Source organism: Myiozetetes cayanensis, unplaced genomic scaffold (assembly GCF_022539395.1).
Source record: "Myiozetetes cayanensis isolate MyiCay16 unplaced genomic scaffold, myiCay2020 scf10, whole genome shotgun sequence".
Classification (NCBI taxonomy): Eukaryota; Metazoa; Chordata; class Aves; order Passeriformes; family Tyrannidae; genus Myiozetetes; species Myiozetetes cayanensis.
This window is the reverse complement of record NW_026086605.1, coordinates 3,937,944-3,962,535: the sequence shown is the minus strand read 5'-3', so window position 1 is coordinate 3,962,535 and position 24,592 is coordinate 3,937,944. Positions and strand designations below refer to the sequence as shown.

Sequence of the window (24,592 nt, the reverse complement as noted above, 5' to 3'; positions counted from 1 at the left end):
GATTAAAGGAATTTAATCCCGGGCGTGGCAGTCAGGCTGACAAGGCGGTGTTGGGCCATAAGTTGGACTGGAAGATCTCCGAGGTCTTTTACAGCTGAATTGATGGTGGGATTCTGTGGTGCCTCACAGCATGGTCTGCATGTCCCCAGGGCTCCCGGCTCACCTGGGCTGTCCCAGCCGTGTACTGGCAGAGGACTGGTGTGTATATATATATATGTGTGTGTGTATGTGTTTAAAAAAAAAAAAATCCTAGAATGGTTTGGCTTGGAAGGGACCTGAAAGCCCAGCCACTTCCACCCCCTGCCATGTGCAGGGACACCTTCCACTATCCCAGGTTGCTCCAAGCCCCGTCCAACCTGGCCCTGGACACTTCCAGGGATGGGGCAGCCACAGCTTCTCTGGGCACCCTGTGCCAGGGCCTCACCACCCTCACAAGAATTTCTTCCCTATATCCCATCTAATCCTGCCCTCTGGCAGTTTGAAGCCAGAAAGGATGAGTGTCATATTCTTTACGGTCTTTCAAGACCAAGGAGGCAAAGTCTTAGTTTGTGTTACGTTGGTCAAACGTGCCGACAGCTAAATAGTTCGGATGTTTCCATGTTTGCTCAAACTCAAAAGCAAAAATAAAAACCCTTAAGGTGCTGTCAGGTTTTCTGTACATATTGGTTGTCTGCTCCATTAGGATGTGTGTATGTTTAAGGGATTTTTTAAAAAGCATGAAGTTACATCCTAAAAATTACATCTCTATTTTCCTTCGGGTTTTCCTCAAAAACAACCCTCCTTTCTTCGAGTATTGCCATTTGGGTTGCAGCCATTCGGGTTGCAAAGCGTCCTGGGAGTGCTTGTGCAGAACCGATTGGTCTTTAAACAAAACCCCATTTCTGTCGCGTTTTAAGACGACATTCACTCCCTTTACCGACTTCTATTTCCCCCTCCCTGCCGCGGGTGGGCGAGAGCAGCGCGGCTTTTCCTTGCCTGGATCTCGCTGGAACACCGCGGAGGGTCTGAGGTCACAGTGGGAGGCTCCGCCCGTGTCCCCGCTGGGAGCAGGACTAGGAAACGCGGTGATCCAGGGACGCGGGAGGATATCCAGGGGGGACTCAGGGAGCCATGTCCCAGGACAGGTGGAGCAATCCCCGGGATCGGCGCCCTGGCGACTGGGTGAGGGCTGGGCAGAGCCCCCGTGTCCCCCCGCGGGGCTTCTTTATCCTTACACCCTCAAAACCCGCCGCGCTAAGGGTGACTTTCTCTTTTAGCCAGCCACTAGTTTTCCCGTTCCTGATGTTTACGAGGAAGAGGTGCTCTAGGTATTCAGTGGGAGTGTGCTGGAGCAAACTCCGGCTGGATTTCTTTTCCAGTTTTTCAGCAATGCAGGGGGTCTCTTTGTTGACATTTTTTAGCCCTAGCTGATCTTCTTTCACTCGCGGAGAACTCCAGCCAGCGTTCCCCTCAGTTCTCACCCTCAGGAGAACGCTGTGGCCCCTTTGGAAGCTCTGGGTTGGGATACCTTGGCATCGCAGGTCACCGTGACACCCACCTGGTGTCACAAGCTGTTCCTCAGGCTCTGATCCCGTCGGGCTGATGTTGGGTTGAGCTGTTCCCAAAAGTTTTGCGCTTTCAAACCTGTGGCCGCGCAGCAGCAAGAGCAGCACGGGAGAAGAAAGGTTGTCAGGTGGATTTCCTGCGTGGTTATTGCTGCATAAGTAGTCTTCAGAAAGTCGCTGGATATTCTTGTCTTGGAAGTTCCTAATGTTCTTGTCTCTATGGAGGGGGTTGTGTTGTGTTGTATGCGAGGCTCCTGATTTTTCCAGCGGCCACTAGGTGCTGCTGCAATCCAAATAATAAAAAAGCAATGGGGAAAAACCTACTTCGGCCACATTTCTGATCAGATTTATTTTTGGCAAGGTTTTTGTTAGTAGGGGTTTTTTTCTGTTTGTTTGTTTGTTTGTTTAATGGGTCATAATACTCATTATTTTCTAGTTTGCTCATGTTGGAGAGTGCCAGGATGAGTTTGAGACGACAACAAGCGCCGCACTAAGACACGTCCTGGACTCGACAGCAGCCCAGGGCATTAAGCATAGATTGCCTCTAGAATACAAAGCTCGGGACCCGGTGAGTTCCTGTGGCAATGCAGTCGATTTCCAGAGCTCTTTTGCAAGTTGTCACTTGCTAAGTTGCAAGTAAGAACAGCGCTTGGGGTCGTTAGCAGAGCAGTAACAGCGGGCTGGCAGACTTTGTGCCTCGGGGGATAAAGTGATTGCTGGCTGGGCTGAGGGAGAAACATATTTCCCTGTTACTCACTTGTAATTTTGGATACTCGAAGGCCCGCTGTATTATTGCTGATTTCAAGCATCAGTCACTTTTCCTTTTTATTCTTGAGACACAGAATACATTATGATCAATCTCGGTCTAAAACCCATGTGTAAAGCCCTGTGAGAACGTTTAATTGAAATCTGAAGATCTGTTTTCTCTTGAATGTCAACAATTCTGTGTATTCAGGCAAAGGATTATTCTTTTGATCATTAAAAAGGTAGAAGCTTCCCATTCGAAACGTTTTTAAGGTTTGCTTAAAAATGAGGAGATTTGGGACAATTTCAGGATCAAACAAAATACAGTATTTTAAAATCACAAGTATTCAAAATGTTGCAGTTTCAAAAGCACCTTTTTCTGTCCTTATTCCATTACCACACTGAGCTTTGCTTTACCCACCCACTTTGTGCAGAGAACATTTTCTATTTTCATTTTCTGTAAGCACAGCAATTACATTGAGTTCATTTCACAGATTTTGCTGTAATGAAGAGCAGAAATGGGCTTGGAAGGAATATTTAAAAGGGAAGCTTGGGGATAGTGAAAAAGAGATTAGACTGTAACGTGAGTGTTCACTGTGTTGATATTACATTGGCCTTTCTGTGGAACATCTGGCCTTAGCCGCTGTCTGAAAAGGAGAACCAGGTTGGAGGGACCTTTTATCAACACCAGTGTAACTGTTCACCTGGTGTTCCATGTCCTGTCTTTACCAGCCCTTTGCTGTTAAACAGAATTAGGGGAAATCCTTAAATCAAGAATTAAAATGAGATCAGTGGTGAGAGCACGAAGGGGCACGAAAAGCTAAAATGTGGTGTTACAGTGACAAGCTGAGGAAGTTTGTTTATGTGACATTGAAATAAAAGTTGGAAGCTCACTGCACGTTTAGCTCCATGGCTCTGATCTCTTTGTATGAGGGAACTCCCTGGCTGTGAGGTTAATGAATTTTCTCAGAAATATAGTACTGTTTAAGCCTTATTTCTTACTTCATGATAGTCCTATAATTCTTCAAATATAGATTTTTTTTAACCATTAGTTAATACAGGGAATCCTTCCAAGAGATGATATTTAGTATTTACCATCCTGGCTTTCAGTTCTCCTTCAGCACACAGGCACTAGTAATAAACTAGTATAAAATAATATAAAATATTCCTGAAATGTTGAGATTGACAGGTAATTGCAGTAGGAGATTTTAGCAAGTCTTACATTTCACTGACTTAGAAAGTGTGTATTTTTAAACACATATATTAGAATGCATCTGCTGAATTAAAAAAAAAAAAAAAAAAAAAAAAGAAAATCTACCTAATAGACCAAATATCCTGACATATGACCATGGAGGAAGATTTTCTATTTGGGGACTTTTCTTCTGGATCAGGCCTCCAGTTACATTTCTTTTAATAGCTGATTCAGATTCCTCTCCTCTCGAAACTCCTCTTTTAGATTGTGTTACATTAAAACTTGTTCTTTTGTTTGGAGGGGAATATCATAGTTGGAACATTGCAATGATATATAACAAACATTAAAAAATTTAAATATGTTCAGTTATTTTTAAAATAGCTCTTTTGCAGTTGGCCTTTTTTCCTTCTGAAGAGCCTGGATGAACGTCATGTTAAAGAATGAGATTATAAATTAGTTAAGCAATTAATACCTCCTCCACTTCCCCTGCAACAAGCAATGTCCATGACATTCAGTTCATAAATCACAGACTAATTCAGTTTTGAGGTCCCTTTTGTAGTTTATTTTAATTAGCTTTAGGCCTACTACTAAATCAAACAGGGCAATGCTGACATCTCCAGAATTTTGCTGCTTGCAGACAGAATGTAGCATTTCTTATTTGAAAAGTCACACTTTTATATTAATTATGTGTATAAACATTAGCAAATCCTACTGATGATTTTATAAAAGATAAAAATAGAAGGTCCACATTATCCCTATAAAAATCATGTGCAGTTGAATATTTCACATATGAATATGATTTTGTGCTAGAACACAGGCAGCTGGAATTTCAGAATGTAAGGACTAAGACTGGTGGACTCCAAACAGGCTATCTGAAAATTCATGGTTTTTTTCTCTAATTTCTTTTCTTTCAGAAAGCAGGGAACAAGAATTTCCCATTTTCTTCTCATGACAACAAACACAGTATATGTAATGCAGCAGAGTATTTTGATCTTGTAAGTACCCAGTACTGAGACAAATCAAACTCATATCTATTACTTTACCAGAGATTAAATACAGTATCTTTTCTATCCCCTGCAAAAAAAGGTAATAGATGCAAAAAATTTTGAGAAGAGAAAGATATATAAAAAAAGAAAAGAATGAAAAATACATTTTTTATTATTGTAGAGGTGGGACTTGTCTGAGACTCTCATAGGCCCTGTTAGTCTGCTGAAGGTGATTGGCCTTGCAATGAATTTTTGTAGGGGTCTCATAACCCACAGCCCCAAACACTTAGTTCAGAGTTCATCTTTATCAGAAGTTTAACCAAAATCCCATAGGATACCCACAATACATCTGCAGAGTGTGTTCTTTTCCCAATCCAGGTCTCTCTAACACACCTGTTGAAATGTATGCTGGAGAAGCCACAGCTTTGAATAGGCTTGAAATTGTTCAGGGGTTCTCTGTGTGTGCTGCAGTTTCATGCTCTTCCACTTTTCTTACATTGTTGGTGTCATTCCAGGCAGCAAAAGAAATGGTGCAGTTCACAGGATAATAAGTAGAGCAGGAAGCAGTGAATTGTGATAGAGAAAGTTTATCTGACTTTTGGCTCTCTCAGACTTCTTGGAATTCATGTTTCACTGAGTAACCTCCATTTCTGTGCACTTTGTGCAGTGTCCCATAGTTTTAGAGATAACTGATCAACCATAATTCCAGATAAATTTCCTTCAAGCTGTGGAGTGTGGAAATCAGGCTCTGTCTCTCTGTATTTGGGCACACAAGGGATGGCTTTGAAGATTCAGATTCTATGGTCTGTCTCAGTCTCTTTATTACAGCCTGAACCTAAAATTATTAACCTATTTCTTTGGGTTACTCTGAAGATTAATTTAGCTGAGCGTAGATAAATAGCCTCGAGTACATGCTATGCTACAGAAATGCAAAGTAAAAGTGGTTTATTAGCACTAAGAGGTGGAAGGTCAGCAGATTTCCCATTATATATGCAACCAGAAACGTTCATCCAGGCAAGTCTGACAATATTATTTTTAACTTGCTAAAGATCAGCCCTGAGTTCTTGAAATCACTGTGGTAACAGCTTCGTTCACTTCCCAGTGGGGTAGTGACTGTTACAAGATTCATCTGCGAAGCTGTGACTGGAAGTCATATGTTTGCATGAATTTTTCTCTCCATTTTTTTTCCCAGGGCATGGGCCTGAAGAAGTTGGATCCAGAGAGACAGCAAGGGAGCTCCACTAACTTCTTTGAGTGGGCTCATGAATCCATCCCTAGCAGTGAGGATGGCTTAACCATTTACCAGACATCCTTTGTGACAGATGAAAACAATGAAAACGCTGAGGGCCCCTCTTTTAGGCGGTACCCGAAACACCACAGCAAAAACTGGTGCATTGACCAACCTGTTCCTGAGAATGACAAAGACCTGCAGCCAGACAAGTCATCCTAAGTATAAAAACACCCCTGGAGCACTGACTTCCCAAATCTGAACTGTTCATTACTCAAATCAATGGTGAAAGAATAAACATTTTTGCAGAGGTCATGTGGCAGTACAGTTGAGGTCACTGGAATCAATCTTACGTTCCTCTGAAGACTGACATTGCTGTAAAGATTTTCATGGAGAGGAGCATTATCGAGATTGTACATACTTTTCGAAATACCTCTCTCTTAGGAGAACAGAGGTGGGGATTGTGCTTGTGTTATTTGACACTGGTTGACCCTCATCTTGCTACAAAAGCCCCTTCAGGTTGCAAATGGGTGGCATGGCTGTGCCTCAGGCAGCTGACAGCACCTCTGTTGACACAGGAGCACAGTGGAAGTGGATCCTCGAGGGTTTACCACAGCAGGGAGCCAAAACTGTGTGTTCAGGGAAGAGAGGAACCCTCCTGAAAGGTTTAGTGGCTGTGAGGGCAGGTCACCAGCCACTGGAGAAAGGAGAGAAAAAAGAAGCTGCACGTTAAATTGCTGTTGAAAACAACTGTCATGTTGGGTTATAACACAGCACTGTAGAAGTGGAAGAAGAGAGTGTTGTGGACAATGTTTGCACACACAAAACCCAGTTCCTGGGAGTAACTGGGGAAAAGGCTCCAGCTGAAGTAAAAGGCTGCATGAAGATCTGAGGTGACTGGATTTAAGAAAAGGTCAGGATTTTATGGTTACATGTCCCTAAGGAAGTGAATTCAGAACCAATCCCCCAGTCGCTCTGCTCCTAGAATATTCACTGACGTTAGGATGTGGCAGGCTGTAGAGTCAGACCTCCAAATGATGTGTTTTCCTCTTCTGGATCATTTCCATTAATATCAATAAAATAATAAGCCAAACTGCGGGTCTTAAAATATCCTACAAATAAGGTTGTTGCTATGCAAAGTAATGTTGACTTAAAAAAAAAAAAAAATTAAGCACAAGTTTATGGGCTAATTTCCTTGATTTGCAGGATAAATGGAAAAATAAACCCTCAACCCTTAGAATTCCCTGCACTGTAAGAGCTGCCTTGAACATGAGCTAAGTTAAGAAATGACATTTCTGCCTTTCAGAGCACAGATATATCTTTTGTTATCAGCATGCAATGGCTGATGGCCTTTTTGTGTGCCATCAAAAGAGATGGGATTAGAGCATTTCCCCAAACATTTTTATTATCACACGTTGAAATAATAAACTCATATTTTTTAATGAATTCCCCCTACTAAAGTTCTTGGGGTGCTACACAATACATTAAAATCCAAAGCATTAATGAACAATGCAAAACCACATAAAAAGCCAAGTAACATGTTAAAAACAATTATTTTTTTTTCTCAGGGTAAAGACAGCCCTGCCTGACAGCTCTAGAGTCAGAATTTCCAGAGCTTTAGCCAACAATTTCATCTCCAAACTGATTCAGAGCTGGAGTGTGTGCCAATCATATGGTGAATGAAGTGCCCCATGCTGTTTGGCAAACTCCAGAGGGCAATCTTGGACCTCCATCACAAGCAAGAAGCACATTCTTGCTCCATTAGTAATGTTTGTCTGTGGTTTAGCATTACAACTGGATGTGGTGAAGTAAATTGCTGTAGTTAGTTATGCCCTAAAACACCAATAGAAACATTCCAGATTTCTTATTTTCCCCTCTTTTTTTTTTTCCTTCACATTTGATTAAAATACGGATTTTTAGAAATAAACAAAAAAAGTAACTGTGGATTAATACAACAATATAGTTTCAACTATATTGTAATAAATATCCCAGAGGAGAAACAAAAGATCATGAAGTCCATATAAACTGAAATACACTGTGCTGAGTTGAACAAAACAGGTGATTCCCACACATCTCATGCCCTGGCAGCGTTTGTTGGATAAATAAAAGGAGAGACAATACACTGACTTTGGAAAGGAATGATAAATTCCCCAGATAAATTCCAAAAGTCATAGCTTTGTGTGCTTTGGATAAAAACCATCGATTTGTTTAATCTTGGGATGATGATGTCTCTGAGAAGAGAGTCCTGTTGAGTTAAAACATTTTTGAACTTGGGTTTTTTTGGGTTTTTTTTGGCCTCTTGGGGGATGGAAGAGAGGGGAGGAGGTTTGGCAACTCCCTGAAAGGTTTCCTAGAAGTGCAGGAAAGTGCTCCTGGCTGGGAGTTAATTGGGATCAGATGGGTGTAGGTAGGCTCAGCAGAATGGGTTTATTGTGGTTTAAGCCAGCCAAATACTATGCTGGAGAGGGAGGGGTTATGCTCTGGGTGCTGCTGGTAAAGATGGATGTTTTTGCCACTATTTTATTTTTAAAAACACCCACCCTCTTTACAGAAACAACAGGAGGCTTCGTCCTAGAATCCTTTCCAATGAGTGTCTTTGCCCTCCTTTTTTTTTTTTTCCTCCTGAGCCTTCATCAATTTAGGGACTGTTTGTAGAGCATTCGTAAGAATTCTCCTCTGGGTTAATTTAAAAGCGTTTTCAGTATATTAGTTATAGGGAACTCAAACAAAATTGATTGCAAAATTGATTTTAAAAGTTAGACCAGGCAGTGAAGTGCAAGTTCCTTTGGTTTAATGAGTTACTGCTCATCAGCTGAACCCCACAACATGTCCTGAAGTTGTGTCCGGGCAGGGTCAGGTTGGATCTCAGGAAAAGGTTCCTTCCTCCGAGGGTTGCTGCACTGGGATACAGCTCTGTGCTTGTACCTGCATGGTTATCTCTTGTTTAGCTCCTGGTTATCTCCACTTGTTTAAAGAGTGTTTGTTTTTTTTTCTTTTTCAGCCCTGGCTGCTGATAACCAGATCAGAGGACACGACCTCCCTCAGAGCTGCTGTTGCTTGGACCGTGGGGCTTCCAGGTGAGCTCAATGTCAGCCTTTGTAGCTGTGTCACTGTGGAATGTTGGGACCTGTGAAATGTTGTTCAGAGTCATTTTGACCCTGACAGACAAACTGTTGATGTTGTGCCGTTGCAGGTGGGGTTTGGTACAACAGGAGGCAAGATGTAAATTTTATCTTTCGTTTACTTGGTGTCTTAGGAAGCTTAAAGAGATCCTTAGAGCTGGAACTGGCTGGCCTGTGGGGAACCTTGGGAAGGGGGAGTGCTGCTGCTCGTGGAGCTGGGAATTCAGTGGGGATGCAGCAGTTTGACTTGCAAGTCATCTGCTGCTCGTCTAATCACAGTGTTCATAATGGGATCACTCCATGTGGCTGAAGTGCTGTTCCTTAGAATGTCCTCTCTAGCTTAGTCAGAGTGAAGGAACATGATACAAATGTGGCACTGGAGATGATTATTTCCCTTTCCTTTCCCCTTTCCCACTGTCACAGTTAAACAGTGGCACTTCTGTTGGAGCTCTGTCTAACCCCAGAGTTGGTGCTCAGTTGTTTACAGTGATACACTTCATGTGTGGATAATATTAAGCTTCCCTAAATGTTCTCATACTGGTTGAACTTCTCCCTAGATGAATAAAATATTGGTGTAACTGTGATGGTGCTGATGTTGAACCAAAAGTACAGGCCTGTATCTGATGGAAATGATTAGGTTGGTACCCTGGCCATGCTGGTTGGCAAGAAATAAACTTTCTGAAATTAGGTAGAAACTTTGGATTGGGCATCTCTATCTTTAAACCACAGTCTGCAAACTTTTTTGTTTTAAATTATTATTCCTTAACACTCCCCTGCTGTTGCTGCATTATCCAGTGAGCACTAGATGGCAAGGACAGAGGCTCATTCCACTCTGCAGTGGGAAAGGACTGTATAGAGCTACCTCATCCTAAATTTCTTCTCCCAACAAAGTAATAAAATAACAAGCTGTTAAAACATATTTTCTGGAATATCTAATGAAAGGGAAGTCTATTCAACGGGGTAGCAATCCTACCTGACCTTAATTTGGATGTTTAGCAACAGTGGGTGTGAGTGAATGAGTGAAGCACCCATTTTATGATTTGGTCATGGAAAGCATGTTAGCAGCTTGCTTTCTTGTGGGATCATGTTTGTTATCCTTTGGTATATTCACCTGGAAGTGAAATATTTCAATCATTAAGAAATTATCATTTCTTAAATGTGGTGTTCAAAGAAAAATGTAGTTTGACACAGGTAAGTGTCAGTCAAACAGAAGCCAAGAAGGGGACCCCATGGACATATCTTGCAGCCAGGACTAGAACTCAGGAATTCCTGCTCCCAGGTGAGTGCCCAGCCCACTGAACCAGGGAAAAGCCTGGCCTGTCTCCCAAGGCCAGTGTTTAACTATTGCTTACAAAGTGCAGCAGCTCTGGCAGAGGGGGGAGGGAGTGGTGGTTTCTCCAGGTTACCGGAACCAGTTCAGAAAATCAGAAGAATCTTGGGAACATCCTTTTTTTTTTTTCTTTTTTTAATTTTTAATTCCTTGCCATGGGATGCCTGGAAATAGTGATATGATGATCATAAAGCACTACCTAAGAGCAATGAATTACTCTTTACAGCAGCCCTGTGAAGTGTTTAAGTGGTAGTACTCATTTGGCAGATGAATTAATTGTGGCTTGCTGCACTGAGGGTGATGGCTCAGTTGGCAGCAGAGCCATGACTGTAAGATGGAGGAGTCCTGAGTCCTGGACTTCTGCTGTCACCAGCACTCCTTTCCCTGGGTGTGGATTTGCTCTGGAGCTTTTAGAGCTTCTTTAGAGACTTAGTTGCCTGCTGGTGTATTATTTTAAGAAACTAATTACTGAATATATATATTTTTATGATACTTTACAATACTCTATGGAGAGACAATTTTCGTAATACAAACCATGCTATTTTTGAAATTAAAATAAATTTAAAATTAGGACCTGCTCTCCCTCTCCCACCTCCAAAAATGTAGATTGTGTTTAGATTGACCAGTATATTCCAGTGTCTACAAATGGCAGTGTCAGAGATGCAAACAGACCAACACAAGGATCAAGTCCTGTGCTCAGATGTAAATCCTGTGGGCTCAGGCTCTGTAATACTAACCTGACACTTCACAAGCATTAATGACCCTAAATGACAGACCTCCTCATCTTATTGCTTAATTAATCAATGGCCCAGTGGCACACTGGCAGTGCTGTTTCTCAAGCTGTGCCTCCCCTCACATGGTAATCAGATGGGATATGGCTCTGTCTACTTATGGGAAAGTCAAACCCCAATAAATAAAGTTTAATTTCCTGATTCCCCTGGGATGTAGTCATTCTTTTTAACAATGCTTCTTCAGTTGAGTTGAAATTAAAAACCAGCATGATCAACATATTGTGTAATATTTCATGGACAGAGTTAAGCACCAGGTTTAAAGACTTTAAAAAAAAAAAAAAAGAGGACTGGAGGGCAAAGATTGTTGATACAGAAGTACAATATTTTCCTTCAAAAGTGCCCAATCCTATTTTTGTTACTGGTATTAAACTCCACATTGTCATTTTTTAAGCATTACTGGGAAGGTTTTCAGTGCATGTGGGCTGTTAATTTTCATTCTAAATTAAACATGCTATCATTTGGACTAGAATTCACATTTAGTCTTCAAAATATTTTGTGACATGCAATACAGTTTGGTACCATAGGAGGGCAGATGTGTTGAATGGCTTGGTTTGATATGTAATTTATACTGGTGTAAGATCTACAACTGTGAGTGGAATTATTATATTTATACCAGTATCAGTGAGATCTCAAATTGTGCCAGAGAAATGCAACAACTTGATTCAGGCACAAATGGAAATATGCCACTGCCTTGGGTTTTGATGCTTACAAAGTTCACAGGTTTTTCAATCCACACATTTAATTTTGTCTTTGACATCCTATAATCTGACTTATTAAATCAGTGACAGTATCCAGCAAATTAACAAGTTTAGTTCTTTGGTTTACTACTTGGATTTAAATCAACTTTTTATTTCTCTAGCATCACCTTTTCAGTATGTGCTAATTTATGCTACAGTTTTCTTGATGCTTCAAGCTGAATTCTGGCTTAACTATAAAAGAGCTTTAGCCTCTGGGTTAAATAATTCTTTACAACACTTGAAATTTCAGTCCATACTTGCCTTTTCAAGTGAGCGGAAAAATGAATGAACTGCTTTTGTTGGAGGCAGAAATGTGTGTGTGATTTCGTGGCTTAGACGATCCAGTTTTGGAGAGGAATTGGGAGGGACCCCCCTACTCTCAGCTCTCCACTGACAGTGTTGGGCTCAGGAATTAGTTGTGATCTCCCCAGCGTGTCCGTTTGGCTCTTGGTCCTGACCCCTCAGTGCCACCACAGGGACATCCCTGCGGAGCTGGGAAGCAGAGGCATCCCTGCAGCCCAGGGATGAGCTTTCAGTGGGCAGTGGAATTTCTTCTGAAAGGGGAGAAAAATTCCCAGCAGCTTGAGCTGAAAGAGCAAGAGAGCATTTCATCTATTTCATATAACGAAGTCCCTGAAGTAGGAGAGGGCTTATTAAGCAGTGAAAGCATTAAGAGGCCCAATTTCCAAGACAAATCCAGGCTTTCAGCTGCAGGAATGACTGTGTGGCAGCCTGACCCTTCCTTGCAGTTCAGCTGACCCCTCCTCTTCCCTCTGAGCCTGGCAGAGTGTCTCTCAAATACACAGGGGCACCTAGAGTAGGAATTCCACCAGGTTTCCTGCTGCATGAGGCAGCTCTCAACTGCTGTGGAAGCAAATATTCTGAGGTCATGGGAGGACAGTGGGAGTGGGGTCCTGCTGGGGTCCTCTTTGGGGTCCTGTTGTCTCCAACCCCAACAGCCATAGAAGGCAAACCCTACTGTCCTTTAAAAAGAAATTGTCACATGGTCTGTTAGCAGATATGTCAGCCCTTGTTTGCAGAAGTGGACGCTTCTTTTCCATGTCCTCCTTCTACAACACAGCTTTGGACATCCCAAAAAAAGTGTTTGGGGCTTATAACTTAAAGAGGGAGATCTTCCTCACCTGCACTCACTCACTTGTTCTCAGATTGCTCTCAGGTTTAAACTCGAGATTCTGATCCTGCTGCCAAAGTGCATCCGAAGGCAATATGGCAGCTGTCATACAGGCAGAGACCCTGCTGAGATCTGGGAGATAATTCATGTGTCAGAGCACAGGCCATCTGATAATTTTATTTCTCTTGATGTGCAGGTGCCTGGTTGGATAAATTCGGAACCCATTCAGCCCAGTGTGTGGTCTAAATGCTGGTAACTAAGGCAGAATAGAATTTGTCACAACTCTTGATGTCCTTAGGACATTTGAAGTCTGTCCTCATGTTTTCCTGGCACTTTGAGTATCTAGAGCTGCTCTGCCTGATGAAAACCTCTCTCCCACTTTCCAGAGTGGAACAATTGGAGGCAAACATGCCAGCATTGCTGTTACAGAGATGCAAAAACTTTTCTAGCCAGCACTGGTTTGTTGTTTCTTCCTCACTTCTCCCCGTTCCCCTTGAACTCCCCCAGTAGGATTTTTGCAATCCATTTCTAGAACTACTGTGTTCACCCTGACACACAACAGTATCTTCAGCAGTGATAATAAATTAGGTGCAGTGGGAATTGAGGCTTGTTCTTTTGTCCAAGGTGATATAATGGGAGCCATTCATAATGAAGAAAAAAGTAATTGTTATGCAGCATTTTTGTATTAAACATGCCTCCCCAAATTATCCAGAGCATAAAAGAGAATGTTTTGAGTGCTTTGTTACAACCACGCTTGAGCAAAATGCATGTGAATGTCCCCTTATTTGCATAAATAGGATTTCGTAAAACACAAAGCATTCGTATTGTGCTGAGCTCCCTCAAGCCGTGCTACCTTACAGGATGGATCATAGTTTTATCATTAATCAAAACAAAGCCAAAATCAATAAACATGCATAATCAGGAGTCTCTGATTCCAGTATGCAAATACACTACATATTGATGCAACGTTTCTGAATCTAAAATAGTTTTACCCTTTTTTTTTTTTTTTACATCTCAGAAGTCCCCGAACCTTTTAATTTTAATATTTTATGCCTCGCAATGCAAACACTATATGTGTATCAGAGATAACAAGTTAAAAGATAAATGTTGGCTGAATCTCCTAATAGTTTTTGTTTGCTCTGCTGACTTTAAAGGCAGTTTATGCTTCCCAAAAGCTGGTAATTACTTGACCTTTAAAGTCCCAGTCGTGCCAAAGCAGTGGCTGTGCCGAGCACTTCCCAGCCGGTACCAGAGCACGGACAGCCAGGGCCTGGGCCCTGTGCCAGGGCTGTTTGTTAATTAGTGAAAATCACTTGTTCCTTATGTTTGGGGTGATCGAAGGGTTACAGTGCAGGGGGACAGAAGTGATGTGCAGTTGGGATGAGTCTGTGTCCCTGGGGTGTGGCTGAGGTGGGGATCAGCAGCACCTGCAGCTCCGACACTGGTCAGAGCTCAGCTCCTCTCGCACGCCACAGGTCATACAAATAATTCCTAAAACGTATTTAGTGCTGCCCTCTGTACTTATAAATTCCTTATCAAACATACCTACATGATGATAAAAAGCATGTTATGGTCTGAAAATGCATCCAAAGGTAAACATTTCACCCAGATTCTCATTAATTTCTTGGGTTTTCAGGAGTGTTGCACCACTACAGTTAAGAACCTCTATCAGTGCATGACTGAAATTAATGCTGCAAATTCCTTTAATCTGAATCACAGATTTCTAACAAGTGAGCTGTGATGGGCTGAATCTTATCAGCAACCACGCTTAACTTGTTCTGAATCTGTGCATATCCATAACAGGTACAAAACAGGCCCAGCAAATGGGCACATCAACAACCAAAGGATTAAAATAAAACAAAATTCTATGAAGGCCATAGTTAAAGGAAAAGAAGGATGAAAAAGATCAGTGGTAGAAAAGCCAGGCTGCAATTAAGTTGAAAAAGTTCCTTGTTTGCTACTCAAATAATAAGCCGTGTCAGAGCTCCAGAATTGGCTATTCCTGCATAATTGCATCTCTTGTGTATCTGTGGGACTCTGCAAACCACAGGCATGATCCTCTCATGAGAGTCATCCCCTCCGAGCTGATTCATCAGCCCTGTGAGCAGTTTAAAGGTGTGATGTTTATTTTATGCCATCATAAACTAAACGTGGCAGCGATCATAGATTAGGAAGCCCAGTTTCAAACTGTGAGAGTCTTTTAGGCTGATGAATTTGCCATGGACAGGTTTCACAATGGATGTGTCTGTCTGCCAAGTAATGTTTATTTACGTTTGCCCAGCGCTTGTTTCCACAACTGTGGAGTGTCAAAATAATTAAATAAATTTCCCATAGGTGGGAATGGGTGCTCACCTGAAGAGAAATGGTGGATCCTGTGTGTAACTGCACTATTTAGTGATGGAAGCAGCTCCAGCAAGTCAACAGTGTAATTTATGTGTATATATAGCATAGATACAGATAAATATATAAGGTGAGGCGTGCAGTGAACTCCTCAAAGTCACTTCTTGATTTACGTTTTCTACATGGACGGTTTATGGGAGACTTTGTACTTTTGCTTTTTTTAATTGATTCTTCAGTGAAACTTTTAAAAACAAGATAGAGCTTTAATTTCCATGGCAAATACCTGCACCCCAGCATTTGGCAAAGGAAAGAGGAAAGGCTGCTGCTGCAGTGGGTTGATGATAAGAGGCACTGATATTCCTCAGCATTTCCCTCACTGCTCAGTTTTCCAAGCCAGCCAGAGGAGTGAGAACTGTTTATCTTTGTTTCAACCTGTGCTTACACAGTCTGAGGCAGAATTTAGCCTTTACCTTCCTTTCCAGGTTTTGGTAATTGTAATGCATTTCTGCTGGACTGTCACAATCTTACAGTGGCTGGGGCTGCCTTGTCCCCTGTTACTACACTGCATCCATGAGGTGTAATGTTGAGTCTTCTACCTATGCTGTTTGTTTATTTTAGTTTAACTTGTCATTTTGGCAGGTCTAAGGCTAACAATTGTTATGACCTGGTGCATCAACACCAGTTCTGCATTAAATCATTTTTACTCGGTTGTTTTCAAAATGGAGAAAGGGAAAAATCCACCAGCCAAATCAGGAGAAACAAACTCCAAAGTCTAGTTTTGGCAAGAGTGGTAGAGGAAAATACAACTGTGGCCATTTTCTTAGTGCTTGTGGAAGGTATTCAGATAATTAAGAAACTACACAGGAAGAGAGTAGTGATGTGAGGGATTAATATTTTTGAAGCTCTTGGGTTTCTTTGGCTCAAACTTCCTGCAGAAGGGTGGAGTGTTAAATTAACCACCTTCAGGCTCCAGGGCTGTTAGCCTGGCACCTCCTGTCGTTGTTGCATTTAAAAAAGGAGGGGGAAAAAATTACCTGGTGATCCTGCAGGAACATTGCTGGGAGTAAAGGGAAGCCTCATCTTCTCCTCCAGGTCTGAGGACTGGGAGTTTTAACATCAGTGTGTGCTGCAAATCACAGGCATGACTCCCACTGGGTTATTAATGTCTAATTCCATGCACTAACACTTACACTTAGAGTCATACAATGTTTTGTGTTTTGAAAATATTTTTCACTTGAGACTTCTGAAGTGCATGGAAGGAGACAAATGGACCTCTCTCCACCCATGAGGTGTAATTGTCTGCTTGGCACAGATAGGACTGGAACGAAAGAAACCCCCTCGCCTTGATCTGCTCACCCTGCTCTAAACATTTTCATGACCTTTTTTGGACAAGCCTTGCAAAAGTAATATCAAACAGAGGACTTTTTTTCCCAGGTCCTCCTCTGTTTTGTTGCACAGTGTGGTCTGTTTTAAATAAGCTCTACAGTGCAGTCATTTAAGGAAATGAAGATATTTCATAGCAAGCTTAACATTTGCATTTGAATATAGGCCACCCTGCTGTTTGATTAAACTGGAGTTTAAGAGAACTATAAGACTTGAGGTTCATGTGCAGTGCAGTACTTCACACTCGGATTGCAAAGGTTGTTGAAGGAAAAAAGAATGATAATATCCTTGGAAGTACATGACTAATGAGAATATATATAGCACTTCTGAGACAGCTCAAATATATAATTATTGTGAGGATTTCACAGACACATAAATATAATGATCTTCAGCTAAGTAAATTGCTAGCTACCAATGAAATAAATATGGTCCCTTCAGAATTTGAAATAATTCAGTACTGTAGGTGGTGGGAAATGATTCACCTTAGCTGTTATCTCTGGAACAGTAATATAGAAATATATCTGCCAGTACCGTTACATTTACATTGTTCTTCATATCCTGTGGAGTTTGTCAGAAGATCTGTGGTCCCCACTGGTTTCCACCCCCTTATTTTGATAAGGCTCCTCACAGCACGACTCAGCCATGGGCTGGAGCAGCTAATATTGTTTACCACAGTAGGCATCCCAGCCATAATATTTTTCCAAGAAACACTGATGTGTTTAAAGGTCAGGTTGATACTGATTTGACTGCTAAACATGAATTCATTTCTCTGGGAGCAGAAGGGTGTACATGCCTTGGGATAAAGGTTAAACTGTTGTTTATGCACTCGATAGGTGGAAAACACAGGGCTTTAATACACAAATCATAATGGCCTATTCTGACCAGTCAGGGAGATGTGGTGCTTTGCATGGAAGTGGAAGCTTTGAATCCACAGGCTTTCCTGACTGTTGCTGTAGGATAAAAACTCACTGAAAACTTCAGTGCTTGCCTGGAATTTGCAGCCAATTAAATATTTTCTGGGCACAGCAGGCCAGAGCTCATCTGTGACTTTCAGCAGCACTGATAAAATTGATTTTTTGCTCCCCCTGATGAGGTACCAGGGACTGACCCCTCCTTCTGTGGCAAGGGGAGTGAAAGGAAGGAGGAAGGGAGAGATGGACAGCCCTACACGTTTGGATTTGCTGTTCTTGCCATCTTTGGTGGAGTGGGAGTGATGTGGTGGTGTCTGCTTTGGCCAAAAGGCAGGTCTGGCTTTCCTCCTGTAGCTGCCCCTCTCCTTCATGTGCCTCTTCCCACGGCAGTGAAATCATGGTTGGGAGGGCTGGCTGAGCCTTGGGCATGCCTAGAAGGCAGCTGATGTAAAACTTCTGGATTTAGAGGAAGATGTGACATGTTCTGAGAGCTTCAGCTTGGCTGGCTGGGCTCCCTGGGAAGGCAGAGCTCAGCCAGGACACGCTCAGTTCCTAATTTCTTAGAGGTGACATCAGATGGAAGTGTGAGCGCTCGGTGCTGAGCTGTGCTCTGCCTGCAGTGCCCTCTGAGATGTTCTCCAGGCCAGGTCAGGAGGGTGGCACATCCCAGAGCTCAGAAGGAGCTTGGAGACCAAGGATATCTCAGCATTCTTATGTGATCACTGTTATTATTTAAGTACTGTTCCTTCCAGTCTCTAAAATATTATGCAGCTCTCAAGTGAGATTTTAACCAAACCCCATGGTCAGTTTTGTGGGAAGTGGTTTTGCTTCCATCAAAGGGTGTTCTTTGACAACACTCCCCCTACTTTCTTGCATTGTGTCCAGGTCAGTCACACCCCCTTTTCCCATTCATCTTCTTTTCTCTTTTTCCAGCCTCTCAAGGCCTGAGTCACCTCATTTCCCAGTCCTGGATATATCTTTCCTTCCAGCTTTCTTCTTACTTTCCTTCTGAGATGAGGAAAGGTTACAAAGAGCTGGCTGGAGCCATGTGGGTTCACATTATGCATTTCCTTAACCACACCTTCTGATATTTTTGGGGCAGGGCTTTTGGGGCCCTCAAAGCCCATCCAGGATTGTTCCTATTGAATTATCTTATCAATGTGGTATAGATTCACAGCTGTATTTTATTTCCACAGATTTTTGTCTCTGCAGAGACTCCAGTCCTGGGGTGGCAGCTCAGGTCACTTCTTTGATGTGGTTTTCAGTGGGATGTTCTGACACCTTGACCATCTTGGCATTTGCTCTGAGAACAGATGGAGGAAACAGTCCAGAATACGCCTGTTGGCCTAAAAGCAGAGACTCTTGTGGTGCCATGAGCGGCTGGCTGACATCAATAGCACAGGATGTGTGTTTGATTAGCTTTGCTCTCACAAGAAAGACCCACTGTATTGTTTTGAAGAACGTGTTCAGTTGTTTTAGCAAACTTAAAAATCCCCCGTGGCTCCAGAAATAGAACAGTCAAGTGAAATGGCTGCGATGTCGGGGATAAAAAGCCTTGCAAAATGTTTTATCTGCAGATCACCCTTAATCCTGAAGCTGTATCAGCTCAGAAAAACTTCTGGATGTCTTTTTTTTTTTTCCCCACCTTCTGAAGACAGATAACTCTAGAAACCCTGCAGGAGGGTTTTCTGACTTAGCAAACAGCGCTTGACTGCATTTTGGGGTGGTATTTTAGCTCCACGTTACAAAGACTCGTGTCAAAGATCTTGGCTGGAATCCTGGAATTATTTCAGATGCAGTGGTGTGATAACAAGAAAAAAAATCCTCCCTAGGCTTTCATGCCTGCCTCTTATTTCTGCCAGGTTGCTCTCACTGAAGAGGAGAAGTTGTAAAGATGATGTTGTATTCCTGGGGTTTCTTACAGTAGGATGATTCCTGAGGATGTTGTGTAAAGAACATCCAACTGAGGATGTTGTGTAAAGAAGGTTCTTTACTGTTTTTTAAAAAGAAAACACGGCTCAGAATAAAAAAAGGTCCACTGGAGGACAAACAGCATTGGAATGGAAAGGAAAACTCCCATTTTCTCTCATGTTTTGCTTCTTCCACCCCTGTTTCTCACACCCGGACTCCCATACCCCATTTCCCATCCTCATTATTAATCATTCCCCTGCACTTCTAATTGCTTTTGTAGAAAGCCACCTCTCTGAATTCCTGATATGTGGTGCCTCATCCCATAAATGTTGAGCAGGAGCAACAGCCACTTGTTAGATAATTCCAGCATACTTCCTGTATTTTTGTTAGATAATTCTGTACTTGTTAGATAATTCCTGTAATTTTAGAGAGGTTAGGCCATATTTCTTAAACAGTTTAGTAAGTAATTAAAAATACTATAAAGAATAGCTATTGTAACTATTATCTACACTGGGTTGTGTAAGGAATTTAAGGGAGTGTTTACATTTGGCTGGTATTTGAGAAATATAACCCTACAGGTTCTTCTAGAAATCAGAAAATTGAAAAATATGGGATAAAGATCATTCCATGTTAACAGTTATTTGAAACCAGAAAGAAGAATCAGCTTCATCTGTTTGAGAGATTCTTTTCCTGTTCAGTAGTAACACATTCACCACAAGGTGTTAGTTTGAAATATTAATTGTACAAGGCGGGAGATGCAATTTGATCCTCTGTTTAGTGGTGAGTTTTATTTCATCCTCATTACCACAATGTTGAGCATTTTGAGTCACCCTTTCAGTGACAGCACTGACATCTGTCACAGTTTTCACGTCTCTTCTTATGGAGTTGTGTTTATGCCCTTCATAAACTTGGTGCAGTCTTGCTTAGGTATTTCCCCAAAATAAACCACCTACCCTGTACTGGAAGTAGAACACGAAGTGCCTGATGAATTTTTGGATCCTGAGTTGCCCATCAGGATAGTAGGCTGAGTGATGCCTCAAGACTGAACACTTCCTAGCCTTGCATCTGCTTTTCACCGGAGCTTTTATCTTTGCTTGAGAACCTCCCTTTCTCATGGAAACATGGAAAGCATCCTGGCTAAAAGAAGACATGAAAATACAATGTAATGCCTGGTTGTACAGATTGAGACCCAGTATTGCACCACCACATTAAACTACCTTGAAAGGAGTCAAAACTCCCAGTGCTTTCTCAGTAATAGCACAAACCAAACCTGTAACTGTGAGATGTTACCTGAGCAAGTTTAAGGCCCATTTAATAGTAAAAACAAACCAAAAGATCTCAGATTTAAAAAAAAAAAAATCCCCAAACAATATGGTTATGTTAATAGTACAAGGCAAGAGTTGTAGACACCTTCAGATTAAAAAAGGCAATTAATATTTATTTCGTATCGAAGGAGATTGCTAATTAGAGCTGTGCTCTTCCCATCCCCCAGGGAAATAATCAGGCAAGTGAATCTCATCTGGAAAGTTCATGTCTGGCAATGAGAAGCTCATCATGGAGATAAAACCAGCAAAAACCTGGAGACCTGATGAAATGCTCAGGCTGTCTCAGAGACTTTGCTCTCTAATGGGGTTTAAAAGACCTGGCATTAGTGAATTTATTTTACTGGTGTTCTAAAAGGCCGTGATTACATTTATAGCTCAGTCAGTTGTCAGAGTCCTTTCATTAACATGCCTAAAGAATCTTAATTGCTCAATCAGAATCACAGATTTTGGGTCTGCTGGTACAGCTTAAGGGGTTATTTAAGCCAAACAGAGAAAATGGAAATCCCTGCCCAAATGGATCCAACAGAAAGAACAAACCATTACAGGAAAAAGTCAAGCAAGACTAAGAGGGGAATTTGAAGAGCAAACAACTGGAGATGGAAAGATAAACAAGAAATTATTTCAGATATACCAAAGGCAAGACTAAGGGAGTGAGGGCCAAAGGCAGGGCTGGGTATTGATATGTCAAAAAATGACAGGGCTGAAATGAACTAAAAAAATTGAAAAACAACAAGCTAAACTAGATAGAATTCAACATTTAAACCTTTGATCTACTAAATAACACTTCTTTGTTGACAAAATCTTGTCTGTATTTGTTTTCCATTGGAAAATGTCTGCTCCTGCCAGCCTTCCCAGTAGCATCATCAAGGTCCTCTCTGTTGAAAATTAAATGCTTGGGCTTTGGATGAAGAGTCCATATTCTGTCTTTAAAAAAAATTAAAGAATTATTGGGGAAAATTCCCATTTCCAACCAGACTGAACCAGAACTGCACTGTAAGATATTTGGGGAAAATAGCTACTCTGAAAATCATGCTTTTCTGGTCTAGTAGAATTTTTTTTGTTATGGTTCTCAAGATAATAAATCTGCATTTTCAAATGTCTCTTGTAAGCTGATAGAACAAGTAAACTGTCAAGAGGAAGCTTATTTTTCTTCAGTTTCACAACTACTTTTTGATCTGGGGAAAAAACCCTCGAAACATCAGAACATTCAACTTCCAGTGTGACAAAAAATTACAGAGATTTATCCCAAGGATTAATATCTCATCTCCTTCAGTCTTTTAGCAGCAAGGATACAGTGTGAATAAAAAGATGCTAAAATTTACAGATGAAACAAATTAAATGCTGGAGAGAGGCGGATGAAACTTTGAGGGAACCGATATCTGTTGGTGTTTGGACATCGTGAAAGAAACGAAATTAGGTGTTAAAGTTGCATCAAAGCATATTTGAAAGAATCTTTAGAACTACTCACATGGATATAACACAGATAGTTTCTAAATTCATTCCAGACCCTCAGGAAGAAATCCAGAAGTTCCTCTACGAAGGTAATGGATAATCCTTCAGATGTGGAACGTTCAGGAGTTAAATCAAGACTATTTTTAGAAATGCACAGAACTGAACTGTTTTAATGCCTTGTGTCGGTTCTGGGGGAAGCAGCACCTGAATTGCTTTGCTTGAGTCTGATCAACGTGTGTTAGAAAAGGTTTAGTGGAAAATGGAAGAGCTGGTCTGTTATTACACTGATCAGGAGAAACTTCCCCAAAGAATTTAAACAATGAATAATAAACTCAAGTAAGCAAAAGGCCTTCAAAATAATTAAAATAAGAACCTAGCAGATTGAGTAAAAGATCCGTGCAATTTTCCTGATGTTTTCCTGTGTGGATACATATTTAAACTTCTTCAGATCAGTTCTTTGATGTTTTGCAGATTGCATGATGTGCTTTGAGGTTATTTGTTGACGGAAGGTGAATTGCTGGATGTTTTTTTCTGTCCCTTCTTTCAATGCTCTGTTTGCTATCCCAGATTTAACTGAAAAAGTAGAGGTTGTCTCCTAGAAGTTTAATGTCATTTAATCAGCAGCGAGATGTCTGACATGGTTTGCCATTGTTCCTAAAAAAATAATTAGGAATTGTAGTGGAGTTAACCCCAGTGGAATACAGGTATATCTGCTTTATAACCTTTAAGACACGAGCCTTAATTACACCGTGGCAGAGTCACTTTAGCACTTGAGTCCATTTTGCTGGATGTTGACATTACTAAATTATCTCATGTTCAAAATGCAAAGCAGCTGATTTTTCCTAAATGCATTTCTTGGCAACCCAGAGATAAATTGGTCTGGTTCCATTTTTAAGAAGGGCTTTGTCCTTTAATGGTCCTTAAATTAATCCTGGTAATTCCACCTGAGAGGATGGCACTTCTAGCAAGCACAGAACAAAATCGTGCATTGTGTTGCCTGCACACATTTACAAATATTCTGTAGTCTGTTCACACTTGAAAGAGATTTCTACAGTTATTTAAGAAGTGAGATATAAATAGATGAATGTCATTAAAGATCAGCCTTCCTGCCTTTGAATTTAATGGCAGGGCTTTAGAGGACGTGAAGGACAGTTTGTCCTACAGGATTGCAAGTTCATTTTCAGCAGAACTGGAGCCCTTAAATTAGGGGATGGGCACACATTTAGAGGCATATACACAGCATAAGAATTTTTAATACACCTCCAACCCACATTCCTCGGTCCATTTTAGTTCTTACACTGAATAAGAGGCTGTTAGTAACTATTTTATCTAGTAAAGCTCCAAGGATCAGTGTTTGGGCATCCTTACATCCTACTGCCTTTGCTCCTTTACGTCAGACATTATTTTAGGCACAGAATTTCCGTGCTTATTCTGAGATTAAAAAACAAAAAAAGGATGTCTAGGGGAGAGAAAGCAAAATCCAAGCCCGTCACACATTTCCAAGGTCTCTCCAGAGTTTTGTTTGGTTTTAACTCTGTGATCTTGTAGTGCTTTACAAATGTTACTTGGGAGAAAAGTGGATCCTGTGTTTACCTAAAGGGAAGCCTTGGCACAAGAGCAGCTGGAGAACCAAACCTGCAAGGTGCTGATGCCAAGAGCTGGGCTGGGTGTTCCCATGTCCTCTGATGCAGCCAAGCTTTCTCCTCTCCCCCTGGGGACACACAGATCCCACTTCTACCTCCACCACATCAGGCTGGAGTTAAAGCAAAGGTTGTGTGTCCCACCCTGGGAGAGGAGACCACGTTGCCTGTCTCGTCCTTTCTGGTCCTTCTCCCTGAAGGACAAGGAGAGCCAGCGATGTTCAACAGCCCAAGGAGAGAGATCTCTGCCCCGAGGACTCCCTGAGGGCCCCTCTGTGGCTGCAGACGGTGTTGAAACTGTTGACGCCGCTTTTCCTTTTCCGAACCCGTGGAAGGAGCGCACGGTGTGGCAGCAGCGAGGGGCTCTCCGGTAGATGGTGCTGCTGGAAACCTTTGAGGAGCCGCGCTCACCTCGTCCCTCATCCCTCATCCCCTCAGGGGGCACGAGGAGGGAGGGCAGTGTACACGGTGTCTTAGGGCGTGGATGTTCATCCCAAATGTCCCCAAAAGGGCCTTTCCAGCTGAAAAAAAATCTAGGAAAAAAATCTATCTTTACTTAACACAGCAAAATATGTTTTAGACACCTTAATTATAGCTGCATACGTCAGTTAATAAATAGAGCGATGCAAAAAGTTATTCTGCAATGTACCAGCCCTATTATTTAAAATCACAGAGACATCAGTCTTCGAATTATGTCACTAATCTTGGTGGCTTCAAAGAAAGAATTCCTTTGCTGACCAAAAAGACCCCTAAATTGATATAAACAATTAATAATAGTAATAGTGTCTCAGAAAAAAGATAGGACTCTGCATGCTCCCTTGGGC

At 41.7% G+C, this 24,592-nt stretch overlaps 2 protein-coding genes across 2 annotated transcripts in view; both read left to right on the top strand.

Annotated features, from left to right (window-relative positions):
- The first annotated feature begins 1,073 nt into the window (after positions 1-1,073).
- Positions 1,074-6,745, top strand: TEX36 (testis expressed 36). Its single transcript, XM_050305393.1, has 4 exons — positions 1,074-1,161; positions 1,981-2,112; positions 4,395-4,475; positions 5,659-6,745. The coding sequence occupies exons 1-4, from the start codon at positions 1,111-1,113 to the stop codon at positions 5,914-5,916; spliced, it is 522 nt and encodes a 173-aa protein (XP_050161350.1). The 5' UTR covers positions 1,074-1,110; the 3' UTR covers positions 5,917-6,745.
- A 2,006-nt stretch (positions 6,746-8,751) lies between these two features.
- Positions 8,752-24,592, top strand: part of CTBP2 (C-terminal binding protein 2) — a 290,386-nt gene continuing 274,545 nt past the window's right edge. The window contains exon 1 of the mRNA XM_050305341.1: positions 8,752-8,771. The gene's annotated coding sequence lies outside the window, so the exon portion shown is untranslated. The remainder of the gene's footprint in view (positions 8,772-24,592) is intronic.